We start from the raw sequence: 18,665 nt of genomic DNA on the forward strand, positions 1-18,665 counted from the left end.
ACGACAAGGGTTTCTTGGGAACAATGAGACCTTGACGACACAATGGGTTTTGGCCAGGAAAGCGACTTTTATTATCACCTTAAATAAAGAAAATATTTGAGTGTTGAATCAAGTTGTCGAATTGTAAAATTGGTGTTTAGCCGTTTCTAATCCATCCCTTGGGATATCACTCAGTGGATTGTTATGTGCAGCGTTAAAGCTCTGGCCACTGAACCGTTCTCGCCTCAAACAGGCTTTAGATTTTGACCATTTTGTTATGAAATAGGATATATTTTGCACCCTGGCTAGGAATTTGGAGTGTTGTTTAGAGGCAACTTTTTTCCTTTTAATCGGTGAAATGGATATCTGTTAAATACGTGGGTAAACGGAGCGTTTCCTGAGTAATTCAGGTCATGTGTTAGAGAGTTTTACAGGTCTGAAATAAGGCATGACCGAAGTATGAAACAGGGAAAACAGCCTGTGCACGCCCGAAGAAAACCCTCGCGGAGTACCCCCTCCTCCAGGGTAAACGATTTTTATTTCTGTACCTTACCACAATCAGCAAGGATGTCAATGCGTTAATTCTAAGCAGCATCCCAGGAATATAGCCAAAAAACGTTTCTGAATACTATTTTACATTCATACACTTGCAATAAGGAGTATCACATAGTGGAAAGTTCTTCCATGCGAATGCGAATGCACTCCACTTCCGGCACCTGCCCAATCCGAGGGGAGTTAAAGTTTGATCCTAAGAGGGAATTAAAAGCTGACAAAACAGTTCTATTTCCTGTACCTAATCCCTCACTCCTCCTGGAGGTCTGTGGTACATGTGTAAACCAAACATTACAGAGCATTTTAAACCAATGGTTAGATGTCTTACCTATTCTGATCTCAACATTTGATAATCCTTTAAATTCAGAATCTGTTCTGCTTGCAATGAGAACGCTTTCCACCCAAACACTCTTTCCTAAATCAACTCTCCACCACGGATCCTTTTCCCTCCGGGTCTGAGCACAGCTCTTATATTCCACTACGCCAGTTTTTTTTCCGTCTACTGCATTACTAGCTTCATAAATGTCCCTTGTACTGATTTGACTCGCAGGTCTTTTATAAGCGACGTTCACCAAGCCTGCAAATGAAGAGGAAAATAATGATAATACTATTAGTAATCTTAGATTAAAGAGTGTGTTCGAGTTTTGGTAGCTTGGTGTGTTAAAAAAAAAAATTCTAGGGAGAGCGTTTTACGCCTGAGCTGTCAGGTAGGTGTGAAATTTGTCTCCCTTCAGCAGGGGCGAAAACAAATAAGTGATCCCAAAGGAGGTTTGGTATGTTAAAAAACAACAAAAATTCCAGGGAAAGCATTTTGTGCCTGAGCTGTTAGGTAGGCGTGAAATAGGTCTTCCTTCAACAGGGGCAAAAAAAATTGAATTGATCGTAAAGCACGTGCATGCGAGAGAGAAGGTCTGCGAGAGGGTTTGTTCTCGTTTATACATGTATTGTGTAATATTAGTTACGACCGGTCAGTAAAAACCATGAACTGCATTTGGAGGCCGCATATAGTCTGCAGTCCCCATTTTATACCTGATTCCGCGCGCGTTTTATGCCCAGTCCGTAATGTTCAGTCCGTGTTTTATACATAAGTCTGCGTTTCATACCCAGTCCGTAGTTCGTAGTTTGCAGTATGCAGTCCGTAGTCTGCAGTCCGCAGTCCGCAGTCCGCAGTCCGCAGTCCGCAGTCCGCAGTCCGCAGTCCGCAGTCCGCAGTCCGCAGTCCGCAGTCCGCAGTCCGCAGTCCGCAGTCCGCAGTCCGCAGTCCGCAGTCCGCAGTCCGCAGTCCGCAGTCCGCAGTCCGCAGTCCGCAGTCCGCAGTCCGCAGTCCGCAGTCCGCAGTCCGCAGTCCGCAGTCCGCAGTCCGCAGTCCTCAACCATGTTTGCTCCGTCGGTATGCGAGACGACGTGCTTTTAGTACCAAAATTAGGCCAATTATTTTGCTTGCGAACACGACTTTGAGTCGCCTTGGCTTTGGAATAACAGCTATAGGGAAAAGTCGTACACATTTCGTGAAGACATGTCTGCAAGGTTTTTAAATGCCATTAACACTGACTTCGAACTTAAAATAAACAATTTCAGTATCCGCAGCAGTTCACAATAAGCTTCCTCGACACTCGAAAGTCCGCAATATTGAGCAACACTCAAAAGAAAGCACATGGACAAACATGGACATGACGTCGTTCATCCCAGAATAATTCTTTTGAAGGGGCCAAATTGGTGTCCCCAAATAGATTCATAGATAAAGAATTTTTCTGCATTACGCGATCAGAACTGTGTTCTGTCGAACGCAGTAAGGTGGCTCGCAACAGTTTCCAGTCCTTTCCAAGACTTAGATTTTGATGGGTCATTATAACCACTCTACATCGGTTGATGCCAAAATCATGGAATCAGAAACATTGGTAAACATGTTGCTGTCAATTTTGTGGCACGTTTACCATAGCAACAATATAAGCTGCTAAAACCATCCTTAATCTTAGCTTTAAGCGCCTATAACTCAAAATCGAGCTCGGTGATCCCAATTTTTATTATCGAATTTTAATCAGCATGATAAGACGCCTTTTTGTAAAGTTCAAAAAAATTCTGTGAAGGGTGTTCACAGCCTTCTTAAATTTTCGAAAACTTACTTAAGGTGGCTCTGAACCCCCTCACTCGCACGTATTTTCCCTTGCCTCATGTCAGCTACATGTATTTTTCTGGAGTTTGGATTGGCTCAATGGATTGACTGCGTAGTTACTCTGGGTTTGGTTTTACGATGCTAATTCAAAAACGAATCCATTCATTCAAAATTTCCAAAATTCTTCCTAGTTAATATTTCATGTAAGCTGCATCACCTGCATTATGATGTATAATATCTGCATTAACTTATTACTATGGTAGTTTAAGGCTTTTTATATTTGTTGTAATATACTTTCCTATATTTATGTTTTTTTTGTACTTATCCTATTATTGTGTAATCATGATGTTAGGTAATAGCTTCAGGGCTCCTATTGATAGTGCGACTTAGTGCTGCAAGAAAGTTTTCTTAGAGTCGCGGCACTCACCTCGCGCCCTCGCACTTACGTGCCTTTAATTCAAAATTGAGGATGTTCGCACCCATTGTTACTGACCATCCATTCTGCGCACGGTATTCATGTTGCAACGTCACGCCACGTCATACATCAAGCGCGCGCGCTAAGAAAGAAATATTAGCAAGTATAGGGCTGTGGCACCGGGTGCACTTACTTCGCCTGTAATTTGTTCTCGTGGATGCTCAGTGATTCCCATTTTTCTTTTCGTATATCAATTACTGGTCCGATTTTGTTTATTTTAACAAAAAAATAGGAAATATCTGCCCTTTGGAAGTTTCAAATATTTCGCTTTTCCTGCTCTCGTGTGAGCGAAGTTTTCTTCGAATGTGAATAGGCAAGGCTAATATGTATTCCTTTCTAGGCCTATCCTACCTCAAGAAGCGACATCAGCTCCAATAGGTATTTAATATACTTAGTTATGTTGAATTGAGCACGTTTACCTGATCTAAATTTCACTAATGAACTTTTTTTTTATGACCGATGGTTGTAAGCTGGCATCATCTTGAAATAACGAAGACCTCTAAAAACGGATGGTCTTCAACGCGCCTCATCTCGAAAACGAGAACGGTGACTGCCTATTTTGGAGGCTTTTTAGCAAAAGTTGATCTTTACCTTACTTCATGATAAGCTTTAACAAAATCTGTCTGAGGGCACATTTCGCGCGCTAACGTCCTTAAAAACGACAGCACACAGGCTTGTGCGCGAGCAGTAACAAACTTGTTTACACCGGTAGCTATGATGAAGGTGGAGAAGCCACCGAAGAATTAATATTAAAAAAAATCAGATCGATGCAAGAAAAGTTTACTAGCAGTATTTTGGATGCATCAAGAACAGCAAAACAAAACCTAGTTAGGGAAAACTCGTAATGTGTCTAATAAACACGAAGGAAACCCATATATGTTTACAAAACTTACGATCTTTCCGAGGAGAGCAGTCAAGACCAGCAATGAAGAAACTGATCACTACGCAGATGAGAATCTGTCTGGTAGTAGGTTCCATTTCTAGAGAAATTTTGAATCCGTCCACCCGTTCATACAGTCCACCTAAGTTTTGCCATTACTGCACTGAAAGATGTTCGAAAAAAACTTATATGGTTACGTCACAATTAATGATTATTTACGTCAACCTAGCCAATCACACCGCACATTTCCTGTTAAGATCGCTTGTTCAGAAAAAAAAACTGGCATCAACGGCTTTTCATTTACAAGTTTATTGAATAATTTGTCTTCCTTTAAGAAAAAATTGTCTTTCTAAAGAAAAATTAAAATTTGGGGTTATTGAGGTTATGGCCTTGATTTCTTGTTTATTCAGTAAACATTGATTTCTTTAATCAGTTGCTGGAGCCATTAGAGTAGCTGTAAAGGAAGATGACAAGCGTAGAAATGAGGACATCCAGTTGTAAAATAAAAGTGACAGAAGGGGTAACTGATGTTGAAACTTTTAAAGCCATTCTGATCGATTTTAAGGACGGTTATGGACATTAACACAGGTCCTATATCGTTAAGAAGATCTATAAGTAAGTAAGAACTTTATTTAGTTGTCAATGTATTTAGCCCATGTGGACTAATTGGGGACACTGTATTAACTCTACCCAAAAAAATTTTATTAACAGTCAACGAGCTTATACCAGTCAACGAGCCAACGAGTAGATCAGGAACACGCAGGACTCGAAACAACTCGATTGCAACGAGAAAAAGCACATTTCCAATTAAAATGATCGAGAAGATGATTGGTAAAATAAACAAGAACCCAGTGCTGTATCGACTGCCACTATCGTTTGTATTTCTCGAGATATTTGTTTCATTCGTACTGGCTTTTCTCGGCCTCATACATTGATAACGTTGAATTAGCAATTTTGTAGCCCTCAGTCATAAAATAATGCCTATCCTAGACATAAATTCACTGTTAGAAACTGTTTAACCGACTGTATTTGTAGATCAATCTTCCTGAAAAAAAAAAGAATTAACTGTTTGCTACTACTGTAAAAAACTGTTAAACCGACTGTATTTGTAGATCAATCTTCCTAAAAAAGAAAAAAAAAAGAATTAACTCTTTGTTAATACCATGAAGACAAAAGCAGAAGCGTTTAACTTCGTTAAAAATAACAAATAGCCATTTAAATATTAAATGACTACCTCGCAGTTGTTCACTCGCCAGATTTTCCACATTCTGAATTGCCGTCATTCTTGGATACAATATACGAAGAAAGCCTAATTGAAACATAAATGTCCCTGTAACACCGAGAATGGTTTGCTTAATCTAAAATGTGGTCGTGAATGCTGTGACATTAAAGCAAGTCTTACCTTCGTACCTTAAACTTTCCTCAGAACTGACCATGTTTCGCTTTAGCGCTAGGAAATAAGGAGCACTGACTTTAATATACAGAAACGTTGCCCAGTTTCTAGAGCGAGCTTTATGTATCTTTCAACAGCTGTAACAAGTCAAGTAAATGGCTTGACGTCTGTTTAAGTTGTTTTTAGGCTCAAGAAATGTTCTTGAAAATGCAAGAACCCTCACAAAATATAACCGTGTGTTCATGCTAGAGAAGATTATTAAATTATTTTTTTAAAAAGCTCTATTTGCTGAATAGAGTCGATGTTTACCAAGGACAATGAAAGCAGTAAATGTAAAATAAAGTTCTTTTATCTAAAAAGTCTTCTTGTATCAAATGAAGATCAATGAATTGAATTTGCTTTTATTTTCGTTCCATGTTTTGATATTCTACAGTATAAATTATAGTTTTGTTCTATTCAATATTTAGTGTCCCTTCTTAAAAAAGATCTCTTTCCTCAGCATCTGAAATATATCCCAGCTCAGATTTTAATAAAGATTTTTAATCAAAAATCAGCTTATAATTGTCTTGACTGTGATGTAAAAATATCAAAAGATTTGAACGTCCTTTGTTTTTAATGAGTTATCACACCAAAACAGAGATAATGGAACTAGCAAAGGTAAACATATTTCAAAATAGCTTAATGAATCCAGACTATCCGGGTTTTAATAAAGTTCAGACTGACAGTTGAAACTAACTGGGCACTCAAGAAGATGGTCACATCATCGAAATGGGAAACAGTGCGTGGTAAAAATGTACTAACAATTGAATAAAACAAGATTTATACAAAAAAGCTTTTTATTGTTCGCTTGTATTCAATGACAGATAGACATGACTACACATATAAAGCTTTCCTATGTTAAGCTAGTGATAAAGTGATAGTTATGTAATGTAAAGTAAACAAAATCTTTCTCATTAAATGGCTTGGAACACTTTTTTTCTTTCAATTTATGCTTGGTTTTAAAGTAAATCCTGGAAACCTTCCTGGGGAAAACTCAGTGTAATATATATCAAATCAAAACATTGTCTTACAAATTTCATCAGCAGAGCAATGGATCAGTATATTTGGTGCGTATTCCTTGCAAAACGTACATAATCAATGTAAGGAGTTAGAAAAATACTAATAAGGAAGTTAAAAAAGGTAAAAAGCAACTCAAATGTTACATCAAGGCCAGCCACCACAGCAGTGCAGCCGTGAGGAGTATAGCTGGAGACTGGAGCGACATTCCTGATCCTAAGAGACCTGCAATGATTTACTGACAGTTAGTGTAAAGCCTAGGAGCATCACAATCCAATAAAATACAGAAAATAACTTTGAGATAAGTGAGTATAAAAGTCAAGGCTGTCTAGCTGTAAGCTGCTCAGTTATACTGTGCATGACCAAACGTTTACTAAACTTAACGGATATCTATTCTACTATCTCATCCTTTTTTGGCATTCGCTGTTTCGATAATATTCGACTATTTTTACAGCTAATTTTTGCAACAGACCCCTCATAGCAACTCTTATATCTGTGCTTGTCTCACCTTTACTTGGTTGACACGTATAGTCAAACCCCAGAGAGAATCCTCTTCGGCACAGGCACTTTCCGTTTTCACAATAAGAGTTCTCATCACACTTCGGAGTGCAAATTTCTAGAGAGAATAAAAAATCTAATTTATTTAGCCTGTCATATTAATTTCCTCCAGACGGAAAATGTGCAGACTCTAGTAACATGCGGTATGGATGCATTAGTCGAGAGGAACTGAGCGGGTAGAGGTTTGCCTATGCGAATTTATGTAGATGATGTAGGTGTAGAGTGATGCAACGAGGTTTTTTTATAACCTTTAAGAAAAGTATCTTCTTTTCATCTCAAACTGGACCCAGTCAACTTGGTCACAAGCTATGCCGAGACCATCTGATTAGTACTTCAAATTTGAAACTAGATTACGACAACCGCGCATCCGTTGAAAATGAGTTCACATTAAAGTGAGCTGCATTTGACATGTTATTTGCTGTAGCAGAATAAAACAGACAGTTGGTCATAAAACCATCTAGTCGACCGCCACCACTGCATCTGATGTTCTGCCGGTCTAAATGCTTAGGCTTAGGTTAGGTTCAAGTAAAATAAAATGAACTATAATTTATTACCTGAACATGTTCCTTGCGCGGTCTTTTCAAATCCATCTTTACAAGGGCAATCATAACTACCATTCTTGTTTTTACACCTTGAAAACTTCGGACAGTAATACGTTTCTTCCTCGCATTCGTCAATATCTAAGGCAGAAAAAACAAAACAAAACAAAACAAAAAACACGAGATTATGGACACCGTCATAATGTCATTTATGTAGAGGCCGACATTAGTTTAGTAAACATTTTAGTATTATCTTATCGTAATTGCCATGTGGCTGTTCTGAAGGCTGGAATTCGGCATATATCCGTTCATCTATAATCAAATTGAATATCTTGAATTCCGCGGTTTATTCCCATCATACAAGGAGAGTGTAAGTCATGCGTTCGCCCTCATTCTTCGTAACCTTCGAGGAGTACACATCAGAGAATTTTCTCGATCGAGTCTTGGTTTCCTCTAGGTGCAGAGGCAATTTCATTTCTCCAGTTCAGGCAAGTAAACTCAGTTTGTTACTGTAACCTTTAAATGATAATTTTCGACGGCTCACAAGGCAAACCACCTCTCCTCCCATTCTTTTTTGATTTTAGAACATGACTGACCCAAGGGTTCTAATTCTCGGTCATTCTTTCGTTCACTGGTTAATAGCAATAATAATAATAATAATAATAATAATAATAATAATAATAATAATAATAATAAAAGACTTTATTTAACGAGGGTAATATAATTTACTCGTTGCCCAGTAGTTTACAATATAGCCCTCCCTAATTTTACATAAATTCATTTACATATTATATACTTATGAATAGTCATTAAAATTTAGATTAACTTAATACAAATAAGATCTAGAAAGTGCTACTAATTACATAGTGTCCTAGTGTAGCACAGCTTCATAGTTTCTTCGTCTAACCTTACTCTATCGGTGGGCATAGCAGAGCCGATCATTATGAAGTGGCACGGTATAGGAGGGAGAACAATAGCTAAGGTTCTAGCTTATGATCTACATGTCGTAGAATCCTTCCAGCCTCACCTTGTGATTTTAGAGCTGGAGACAAATGACTTATCTCATCTGGACCCTACAACGGTGGGTTCATCCCTGGAGGATCTTGCCCAAGTGTTGCATTCGCGTTACGGAGTTCAGCGTGTGGGAGTTTGCCAGACAATATTCAGGGATAAGGCTCCGGAGTTTAACAACACCGTGACTTTATTAAACAAATATTCCGAAGTAGTCATTCCCTCACTACCATATGCCAATTTTTGGAAACATAGAAGCTTATGGAATTCCTCGAAAGGAATGTATGCGAAAGATGGCGTGCACTTGAGTGCATTTGGCCAACTAAAGCTGTATCGTAGTATAAGGGGCGCGGTTTTGCAGTCGCTACCTACCCTGGATTCGTCTTAGCTATATATAGTTGCCGATTGTGACGAACATTTTATAATTTCTGTTTTTCCGTTTTACTACGCCTTTTATTTTACGCCCAGCAGTTCTGTTCTGTTTGCAGCCATTAGTTAACGGTGGCTTGCGCTTCATTTTGTCCACGTTAGGTGGGGACAAGTTAACTCTAGTCCTGTCTACGTGGCTGTTTTTGTGACACAGTGTGTCCTGTTTTTATCTGCTGTGGTATTTTTGCCTGACATTTGTGACAACATGAGTGTACAACCTCCTTGATCGCCTATTTTTATAGGTGCGTCCACGCACTCGTTATATCTGTCAAGGTACATGTTATCACGGGTTATTTTACTGTTATCTTCCTTAAACATTTTTCTTTTCGTCTTGATTACAAGCCAGGCGTGGCGTTTGTTTACGACTGCAAGGCCGCATCCCCCTCTCTTCCAACCAGTCACCGTATCCAATTTTCTTTCCTGATTTTATCCTCTCTTTCGTACAAGCCATGCCACCAGTGAAACGAACACGGTCAACACTAATCAATATCTTAGTCAATATCTAAGGCAAAAAAAAAAACAACATATCTTTGCTACAGAAACCGTAATGAAGGGCTACTACTGCATGCCAAGCCAGTAGACTCCTCCTGATGTGCTTCCCATACATTTTAAGAGTTTTTATTCATAAACGCACGTACACCTCCTGAAAAGTACCTAGAAAACAGTTTAGTAGTATATTAAGCATCAGTTAGGCATTTATTCTGAATTTTACCATTTTTGTGTGGATTACGTTGACAGGAGACGTCATAGAACTCATAGGCTATTGTTTTGATCTCACGAATAAAATGCTGTGGATTGTAATGTACGACAAGTTTGACAAGTTTGTCAATGATGTCATGTTCTTTGTTTATGCTGGTTGGTTTAACCGGTTGGACAGGTTTTTCAAGTAAATTAACGTTTTCACATGAATTATCGACGACAATTAGTCAATTATACAGAAACAATGACGGAAATAAGCCCTCACCGGTGCTTACTATACTACGCAGTTTAGCTCTTTTTCTTTCACGTAATGACTATCTCTTGATAATTACCGATACAGCTCAGTTGGGTTTTTTTTGTACGATATCCTTGGCGACAACTGCACGAATACGATCCAACTGAGTTCACACAGAGCATGTTCTGGTCACATGAGCCGCCGACCGTACACTCATCAATATCTGCATTAAAAAAAAAAAGAAATGTTAGAGATAAGAATAAGAAACCATTAGCCTTGGATGACTAAGGACTTTAGTGTTATCAGTTGGAGCAGACGGATGAAGCTGATACCACCTCTGCGACTGTGATTGTTTATCAAACATTAGAAGTTTAGCAGACCGTAACGGAAACTTTCGCGCTCAAAATGTTCACCATTAACAAATATTATTATACTTGAAGGAAAACCACTTTCGCGAAAGGCGTATGTATATTGCCACAGGTCAGGGACAATTTCTCTGAAAAAGGCTTCAATGTTCAATCTTTCTGCCATTTTCGTGTGCTGAACTCTTAGCGCAAAAGTTCGCCCCACGGTCTGCTAAACTTTACATGTTTGATGACCAATCATGCTACGTTAAACACCTAATTAGAGCATAATTCGGCGTCACGTGTTCCCGCTTATATGAAAGCGACGGTAAAGACAATCTAACTAATAATCCGCAATTGGAGACGTCATTTCGTCACTAGAACTTTGCCCTCAGAGTTTCTTGCATCACCGACTCCTGGCCACGTCCATGGATTCTTTCTATCTCGCATCCGCCCCGGACCATTTTTCTGTGATCGGAAATGCGATCGACACGAGAAACGTTGTAGCTATGTGACCGTGCTCTTTATATCACAAGATATCCATATAAAACTAGGTGCAAAGATTAGCACGATTAACTATGATTGTAGTATTTTTAAGAATTTGATCTGCACCATTTATTTTTTTTATGGACTAGTGTGTTACACTTGCCATGACATTTGTTTTCTTTGCCATCGAAGCTAAAACCTTTCGGGCAAATACACCGATATGATCCTATGGTATTGTTACACACTGCCACGTCTCCACAAGGCTGCCTCTTTGTGGTGCATTCATCAGTATCTGTAGAAATAAATCGTTCTTGATGTTAATTAGTGGACAAAGTGCCTTTTCCCGTGATATTAACACACTAGAAGGGTCTGAATACTTTGGCATTTTACACGAACTTAACGAAAGCAGTTACTTTAATTTTGTTGAACCTGGCTTTGAAAATCTCCCCCCTGGGGGGAGGAACTCCCATATAAAAGGGACGGGGTTCTCGCGCGAAATTCGGAAAAGAACTCCTAAGAGGAACCTAACCCTACCCTAGGTTTTGTGGGCGTGGCCCCTGAGAGGAGCCAATTCAAAACAACACATTATCTCCTGTCATATTTTTTCGACTTAATACCCAAAAGGTACCGCAAAAGCTTCCACAGTGGATCTGTTGAGGCTGAACACCCTAACAGATACCATGGCCGTATGTTTAGTTCCCAAAAAGGAACGACGAGCGCCCCCGTTCTTTTCGTATGGGAGTCCCTCCCTGTGATATCTCTAGCACAATCAGGGATTACGAGGCTGAAGCTATATATAGAAATGTTTTAGGTAAGAAAATAACTCTCGCAAAAGTAAGTTAATGGTTACAAATGCATTGTGAATTGTCTTATTCCAGGAACTGAAGAAAGACATTTCAGCCAAGACTAAGTGGACTTTAAAACACCTCAGGGTAACAACTCAGGGTATTAATTTATGAAGATCAACATGGTCTAATTTTTAGAAATAACAACAAAACATGAACTTAGCTAAGTATCCACTAAATCCAATAAAACAGCAACTCACCATAGCAGTTTTTTCCATCGTTTTTCTTACTCTCGAAGCCGTCCCGACAGTTGCACTTAAATGATCCCAACTCGTTGCTGCACGCAGAGTATAAACCGCAGATTTTTTTATCTAATTCGCATTCATCCTTATCTGTGTCGAAACAAAGCCGACGTTTCAGTCAATAAATTCGTGGAAGAATGTCCACATCCTATGCTATTTTTTCTTGTCTTGTTACATCAGTTGTGGCCATTTACTGACATGATTCAAGGAGGGCAGCTTTTGGAGTACCTTATTGACACGATGTGAATTCACAGTGTGCTACGTGACCATTTCGTTGATAATAATTTTCTGATCATTTTCATAGCGATACGAAAAACCCGTTCATAAAACGTCAATGTTAAACAGCACTGAAATATTTGACCTGCGTTAGATTCGGGTGGTTCGGTCGAACCCCCTAAATGAGATGAAAAATTGCTTAAATACGTGCCGTTTCTGACGAGAACATTAGTGGGCAAACATCGTTAACAAATATTATCTTCCGAAAAAAAGACTAAGCTGAAAAGAGCAAAACTGATATCGACGGACGAGAGGCTTTTCCTCGTTTTAAATTCCTCGCTTAGTCTAAAATCCGTTTATTCAAGCACTTACTTTTTTTTTTATTGTCTGTTTGGTAAAATTACACGTGATTTGTATGGCATGATTTTGCCGTTAACTTTTCCATCAGTATATATAATAAAGATAATTAACGCCTACTCACCGACACATTGTTTGGCCTTGAAATGATATCCCTTCATGCAGTCACACAAATGTGTGCCTTTGAAGTCTTTGCAAAATTGGTTCTCCTTGCAGTCTTTGTCATCTGAACACGTTTCTAAGCCTAGACAAGTTAAACTTTACTGCTCAGGGCCGGGGTTGTTCGAAAGCCGGTTAACGCTAGCTATCCCAGGATTTAAAGTTAGCCGAAGTATTAATTTTTCTTGTATAAAACTGCTATTCAGTGCTTATGTTTTGTGTAGTTTGCAATTATTCAAACTAAAGACAGAAGGACATACAAAATAAACAGAGAACCTTATCAAAAAGTTGCCAATTTGAAATAAAAATTCTCTCTAACTTAACCGGGCTTTGAACAACGCGGCCCAGATATCTGTCTCAAATCATGTGCACTTGACGTTCTCCAGAGAATTGTAATTTTATTTCACTAGAAATTAATTATGCATCATAAAATCAAGGAACAAGTACCCCAAAGGCGATATGTAGATTACCTGCTCGAGCTGGAGCACGGATTCGGCACATTTACAAAACTTCATTCAGTAACGTACAAGGAGAGGATGAAGAATAAACAGGAAAGAACTCAAACTATGGTATAAACTGCATTGATCATGTGGCATTTGCCGGCTTCACCTGCTTGAGAACAGTGAAATTAACTTACGTAAGCAAAATGTCAGACCATCTCCACCGTATTCATGGTTACACACACACTTGTAAGAACCAATTGTGTTGGAGCACGAGGCTTTCTCGTGACACGCCTTGCTATTACTTGAACATTCATCAATATCTGATGTATAACATAACGAGAAATTTGTTATTAAAATAGCCGTCATCATTTAATTACACAGCCACCAGAGGAAAAAGTTGTAAATTAACGGTGTCTCGTCGGTTACTGTTATTAGTGCAGCAAGTAAAATTAGAGACTTTGTTTTCCCAAGATTTAGCGACTATATTTGAATATATTTTAATAAACTGTATCAAATTTAGTGAGTATTTATACTGTAGCTATTGTTCGAAAATAAAATTACTGACTTGCCCAGCTATATCACATTATTATTGACCGTTGAAGCCTGACACTTACAGTGGGACTACTCTGACCAAGGTCACTCGAGCAAATTCTCTGCAAATTGACCACTGTCATTTTAAAAGTTTTAAAATAGTTACTAATTGAAATGACCACAAATCTGTTGCCTTTGTAATATACAGCTTAATTACATCGATAATTTGTTGGAAAACTATTGTTAACATTCACGACTTTTATTGGTTAAATTTAAAATTTTGTCGGGCGACCTTGGTTAGATTAGTCGCACTGTAATTAGTGACGTAGACGTCTATGATAAATTGCATAGTAAATCTCGGCCTTAAAGTAAAAGCGGGAAAAGCACAGACCATGTGCAATGAGGCTGCAAGTTTTTACAGTAAAATGTTTAATGGCGCCTGAAAACGGTCGTTGGGGTGGTGACGTCACTTGTGAGGTGTTTGAAGTTCGCCTTCTCGTCATAGTTGCTCCGCTATTTTATCTATTTACGTAAAAACGTTTTACATCACAAGGACTGCTTTGAAGCTGTTAGTGCATGTTCCTGTGTATGTTCTAACTAGCTGAGTACTTAACGGTACTTGTTGCGTGAATGAAGGACTCAAACAAAGAGTGTAGCTTACCTTTACACTTAATTTTCGTGCCAGTCGCGTGACTTCGTTTATCGTGTTCGTATCCTGGAGCACATTTGCAAGTGTAACCGCCTTTCTGGTTGACACAACTGGTGATTTTTGGACATCTGTTTAATTTCGGACGGTGACATTCATCGATGTCTAAAAATCAGATAACACATGGAGGTGTCTCGAAACAGTTTTTTCGGTACCATAATGAAGCATTTTAAATCAGCTTTTTAACAGTCTTCCCTTAATCGAGTTGATATGAAAACTACACCAGTAACTGAAAATAGATTGAAGTTTGGTAATATGTATTTCTTAAGGGAATCGATATTTCCATGGAAGCGATAAACAAAAAATTGAAAATCGGTAAAACATGAATTTTGCGCAAACCGGACGTGATATAAGAAAACTAATACCAATGCCTTAAAATAAAATACACAAGAATTAAAAAAAAATGTGTGTTTGATCCGAAATGATAAATCATGATAGTATTTGAAATTATGCTTTTTGCATCATGATAGCAGATGAGCCAACAGTTGAACACTGTTTTAATGAAATTGCTTCGAATGACACCGAAAAAAAGCCCTGAAAATATGTTTTAAACCAGGAAAGTTTTCTGAGTTTCCGTCATCTCGAGAACGAAAACGGTTCCGTTGCGTATTTTTGTTACCTGGGAGGAGAGGGCCCCGGGTATGAGAGAAAGTAGTTAAAGGAAGAGTTAGTAGAAATAAGATTAAATTCTCCAATCCCCCATCAGTTAAACGATTTTCAAATTGAAACTTAAGAATGACCTTTACATCGTTGAAGATGGCCTTTAGAATCATGAACAGGCTCATATCCTTTGTTGCATAAACATTTAAATGATCCATCAGTATTTTTACAGAAAGATTCCTTTATCCGACATGCGGTCTTGCTGGCGCATTCATCGATATCTACAAATGTAAGGAGAAAAGAATATTATAAAGACTGGAAAACAAAATAATACTCTTAAAGGCCTTACAAACAGCGGCATAAAATATATCTGCAACTTTGCGGTGAAACCACTCGCTCACGCCTTGGTGTTCTCTCTGCGTTTTGAACATTTCGTGTCCTTACTTCTATAATGATAAGAGAAGAGAACATAGAAAAATGTGTTGGAATGCCCAAATATATCTTCTCGCCTTCCTTGTCCTATTATTGTAAACCAATTGGGTTTCTTGCCGCATTTTATGACAAGGATTCTGCTGACACCATTATACATTTACCTTTGCATTTCTTTCTCGGTCCTGTCAGTTTGTAGCCGCCATCACACTTACAGGAATATGAATCAGGAAGGTTCTCACACCTGTAGTTGTAGGGACATACATCGGGCTTTTTACATTCATCCACATCTACATAACAAAGAAATAAAGAAAATATAACAGCTCTTGACAACGATATTTTTCACCACCATATTTATGAGTGTTGTCTCTGTTGTTTCTGCTAACTTAAGGGAATTTATGTTGCCACTTGAACAAATTCTCTCTGAAGCAATTCATAGCATTAACATATGAAAATCACGCTGTGTTTTTACCACACCTTAGTAACAACAAGAGACGAAAAAATATGATTTCACAATAATTTGGACTGTTACCCAACGGTCCATTGTAGATTTCTACTTCGCGAAATTTAAGAATGGCATTTCTCCTTTTCAAGTCAAGGGTGACAAATCTTGCTTTGGTGTCTTTACGTAGCGTTATAGTTTGAACAGATTCCTTAGTTGGATTAGCCAGACTGGCGATTTCACTGCCTTCACCAAAACCTTTCCCACCAACATCTGTAAACAATAAGCATGTAAAAAGTTACATTCAAACCTCTTAACAGAATTTTTCGGAGAACTAGCTAACTAAGCAAGGAAAAACGGAGTCAAAGCAACGGAAAATGATGCGTGAACAGACTGGTTTGCATTGGAAAATGAAGTAGAATTTCTTCTTGTAACTTCTCATTAAGTTTCAGGTGACAAATGAAATATGGCCTTACTTTCAGAGTAGTTTCAGGTGTTGTCACCTCACCTACTCTGATCACCAAATTCTTGAGGTCGTCTGGTTTGTAATTCACATCAGTCACCACACGCACCAGATGAACTTTACATATGGCCCTTAAGTCCACGGACCACCATTGCTTTGTTGAGAAGGCTGCGCCTAGTTGAAATAGAAATTTTTGCGACTGTAAAGCTACCTTGGCATTGATTGTTGTTGGGAAAAGGAATGTCAAACAGACCTCTGATTCGTTATTGCATTCTAACAATAAACTCAATAAAACGTTTCAAAGTACGCCCTACCAGCCGGATTTCAGTAACCTAAGCTACTACATGTAGTTTATTTCTACTCACTTCCGGATGAGATGCTAGTTCATCGCAGGGTCCCAGCAGCACGAAATTCGTTGGCAACTATTTATACACAGGTGTTCAGAGGCACTGTGAGAATTAAGGGTTCTGCTTAAGAACACAACGCAATGATTCCTGCCGGGGTAGAATCGAGGGTCCAGTGAATTAATCGTTTTGCCCCTTGTTTTTCTTATAATAGATTTCAAATAATTTTGGTCTAAAGAGATCATTTAATGCAGATATGATGTCTTCTTGAGTTTAATAGTTTGCTTCGGTATTTTCCAAGTCGTTGATTGTTTTCCTTTTCATATCAGTATACATACCTGACACTGGTGATAGTATTTTCTTACCTATATTTTGATCACATCCTCTATAGGAATACTTTACATTTGTTCCGGATTTTGTGGGGCGCTGAGCAGCGAGGTTTACTAACAACAAAAATAACGGCGTTGAATAAATGTCCACTCAATTTCAAATCAATTAATTGTTTTGTCAATCCTTCAGACGGCCAGTCAGTCAGTCAGTCGGTCAGTCAGTCAGTCAGTCATTCAGTCAGTCAGTCAGTCAGTTAGTTCGCTTGTCAGTTCGTCAGTCAGTCAGTCTGCCAGTCAGTCTGCGGTCAGTCAGTTCGACGGTCACTTAGACGGCCAGTCTTTCAGTCAGTCAGTCAGCAAGCCGGCAAGTCGGCCAGTGGCCCAGCCGTCCAGTGAGTTAGTAATAAAGGCTTTATTGGGTTTCAATTATCTTATACATAAGTTATTCAGTCAGTCGACCGGTCAATAGGTTGGTCAGTTAGTCAGTCAGTTAGTCAATTGGTGTATCAGTCAGTCAGTCAGTCAGTCAGTCTGTCAGTTAGTCAGTAAGTCAGTCAGAGAGCCAGTCTGTCTGTCACCTGAAATCTGGAGGTTCCTGGTTGAAATCCTCTTCCCTACCGCTGTCTCGATAGTCGGTCGGTTGGTGAGTCATTCCGTCGGTCAGTTGGTCAGAAAACCAGTCGGTTAAGATGGTAGGACAAACTCACATATCTTTGTCTGGAACACCTCCACCTCGCATAATGAGAGCTTGCGTAGGGGCCCATATGCCTGTGTAATTTTCAGGAAGCTCCCCACAAGAGGGTTCTTACATTCAAAGTAATTTGCTTCATGAGAAGTTCTAGGAAGAGTTGTGCAAAGATCTGTCTCATGCTCCTTCCTGTCGTCTTTCCCTACAAAATAAAATTAATTCCTACGATGATGTCATACCGTGAATCCTCCAATTAGCCGACCCCCGCCCCCTTCGACTAAGCGCCCCTCATATCGGGCAAAATTTAAAATAAGCGCTCCCCCTCGAAAAAGCATTCCCCTCCCCTTCCCCTATTTTGTGGACCAGTAATGAGACAGCAAAGGGTGTGTAGTTTTCGTCGTGTAGTATTACATTTGTACATTGTTTCAGTTTGTGACCAGGTGGATTTCTAATGGTGCCGCGATTTAAACTTTAGGATCAGCTTTTTTTTCTATAAACAGGTTATGTTGTTGTTTATGTGCAGATGATGTATTAAAAAAATGATCATGTCAGGCCACGATTTGGGAAAAATTAAGCGCCCCCTCCCCCCCTCGATTAAGCGCCCCCTTCGAAAAAGCGCCCCAGGCGCTAATTCGAGGATTTACGGTGTGTGAATAGAGCTCACAATGGAATATTTTAAAAAGGAAGTCACGGGAACTCACACTAATGTACTGTATCGAACCAAAGAGTAATAAACAGAAGATATAGGAACATTTGAAAGAATACACTTACCAACAAAAATGCCAAAGCCATGCAAGGTCATATGGCCATAGTGTAATATAAACACCATGGAAACGCGCACGTCAGCCCCTAACTCCAGATGCCACCATGATTCTACTTCAAATGCCACAAAACATGTGGCCAGGTTTCCGTCATTAGCCTCGTGACTGGAAATACTGGATTTTCCCTTAGAGAACTGATTCAATGCGATGTTTGCTGCATCAAAGAAAGTGTGCATTATAAATATATCTACTTTGAAATGTAATTACCGAAGTACGAAATATTCCACAATTGATATTTTTGTAGCATAAATTCCTCTAGTTAGGGACCTTTAGCGCTGAGACACGGTTCATACATCGCAAA

General features: G+C 39.0%; 3 protein-coding genes and 1 long non-coding RNA gene across 4 annotated transcripts; all 4 read right to left on the reverse strand.

The window, feature by feature from the left end:
- Positions 1–641: 641 nt before the first annotated feature.
- On the reverse strand, positions 642–4,097 carry LOC145482558 (fucolectin-like). Its single transcript, XM_081461147.1, has 3 exons — positions 4,013–4,097; positions 860–1,108; positions 642–727 (listed from the first exon to the last, which is right to left on the reverse strand). The coding sequence occupies exons 1-3, from the start codon at positions 4,095–4,097 to the stop codon at positions 642–644; spliced, it is 420 nt and encodes a 139-aa protein (XP_081317273.1).
- Positions 4,098–6,619: 2,522 nt separating this feature from the next.
- On the reverse strand, positions 6,620–7,696 carry LOC145482288 (thrombospondin-3b-like; the record flags this gene model as incomplete). Its single annotated transcript, XM_081460950.1, has 2 exons — positions 6,620–7,064; positions 7,561–7,696. Coding segments are annotated over 2 exons (354 nt in total), but the record flags the coding sequence as incomplete, so codon positions are not given.
- A 2,620-nt stretch (positions 7,697–10,316) lies between these two features.
- On the reverse strand, positions 10,317–15,821 carry LOC145482559 (uncharacterized). The gene is made up of 9 exons (XM_081461148.1): positions 15,815–15,821; positions 15,442–15,567; positions 14,989–15,156; positions 14,204–14,353; positions 13,178–13,331; positions 12,946–12,974; positions 12,534–12,653; positions 11,795–11,935; positions 10,317–11,041 (listed from the first exon to the last, which is right to left on the reverse strand). The coding sequence occupies exons 1-9, from the start codon at positions 15,819–15,821 to the stop codon at positions 10,857–10,859; spliced, it is 1,080 nt and encodes a 359-aa protein (XP_081317274.1). The 3' UTR covers positions 10,317–10,856.
- Positions 15,822–15,831: 10 nt separating this feature from the next.
- On the reverse strand, positions 15,832–17,585 carry LOC145482293 (uncharacterized). The gene is made up of 3 exons (XR_014048750.1): positions 17,563–17,585; positions 16,228–16,969; positions 15,832–15,992 (listed from the first exon to the last, which is right to left on the reverse strand). It is a non-coding gene; the product is annotated as an uncharacterized LOC145482293 (long non-coding RNA).
- Positions 17,586–18,665: the final 1,080 nt, after the last annotated feature.

This window comes from Orbicella franksi, chromosome 3, assembly GCF_964199315.1.
Source record: "Orbicella franksi chromosome 3, jaOrbFran1.1, whole genome shotgun sequence".
NCBI classification, from domain to species: domain Eukaryota; kingdom Metazoa; phylum Cnidaria; class Anthozoa; order Scleractinia; family Merulinidae; genus Orbicella; species Orbicella franksi.

Bases quoted from the DNA above. Each gene is read 5' to 3' on its own strand.
- LOC145482558 (XM_081461147.1), bottom strand. From the start codon at position 4,097: ATGGAACCTACTACCAGACAGATTCTCATCTGCGTAGTGATCAGTTTC. The intron at 1,109-4,012 runs GTAAGTTTTGTA...CTTCATTTGCAG, and splicing joins CTGCTCTCCTCGGAAAGATC to GCTTGGTGAACGTCGCTTAT. The intron at 728-859 runs GTAAGACATCTA...ATTCCCTCTTAG, and splicing joins AAATGTTGAGATCAGAATAG to GATCAAACTTTAACTCCCCT.
- LOC145482559 (XM_081461148.1), bottom strand. The intron at 13,332-14,203 runs GTAAGCTACACT...GTTATACATCAG, and splicing joins CACGAAAATTAAGTGTAAAG to ATATTGATGAATGTTCAAGT. The intron at 11,042-11,794 runs GTGAGTTGCTGT...TTATTTCTACAG, and splicing joins CGATGGAAAAAACTGCTATG to ATACTGATGAATGCACCACA.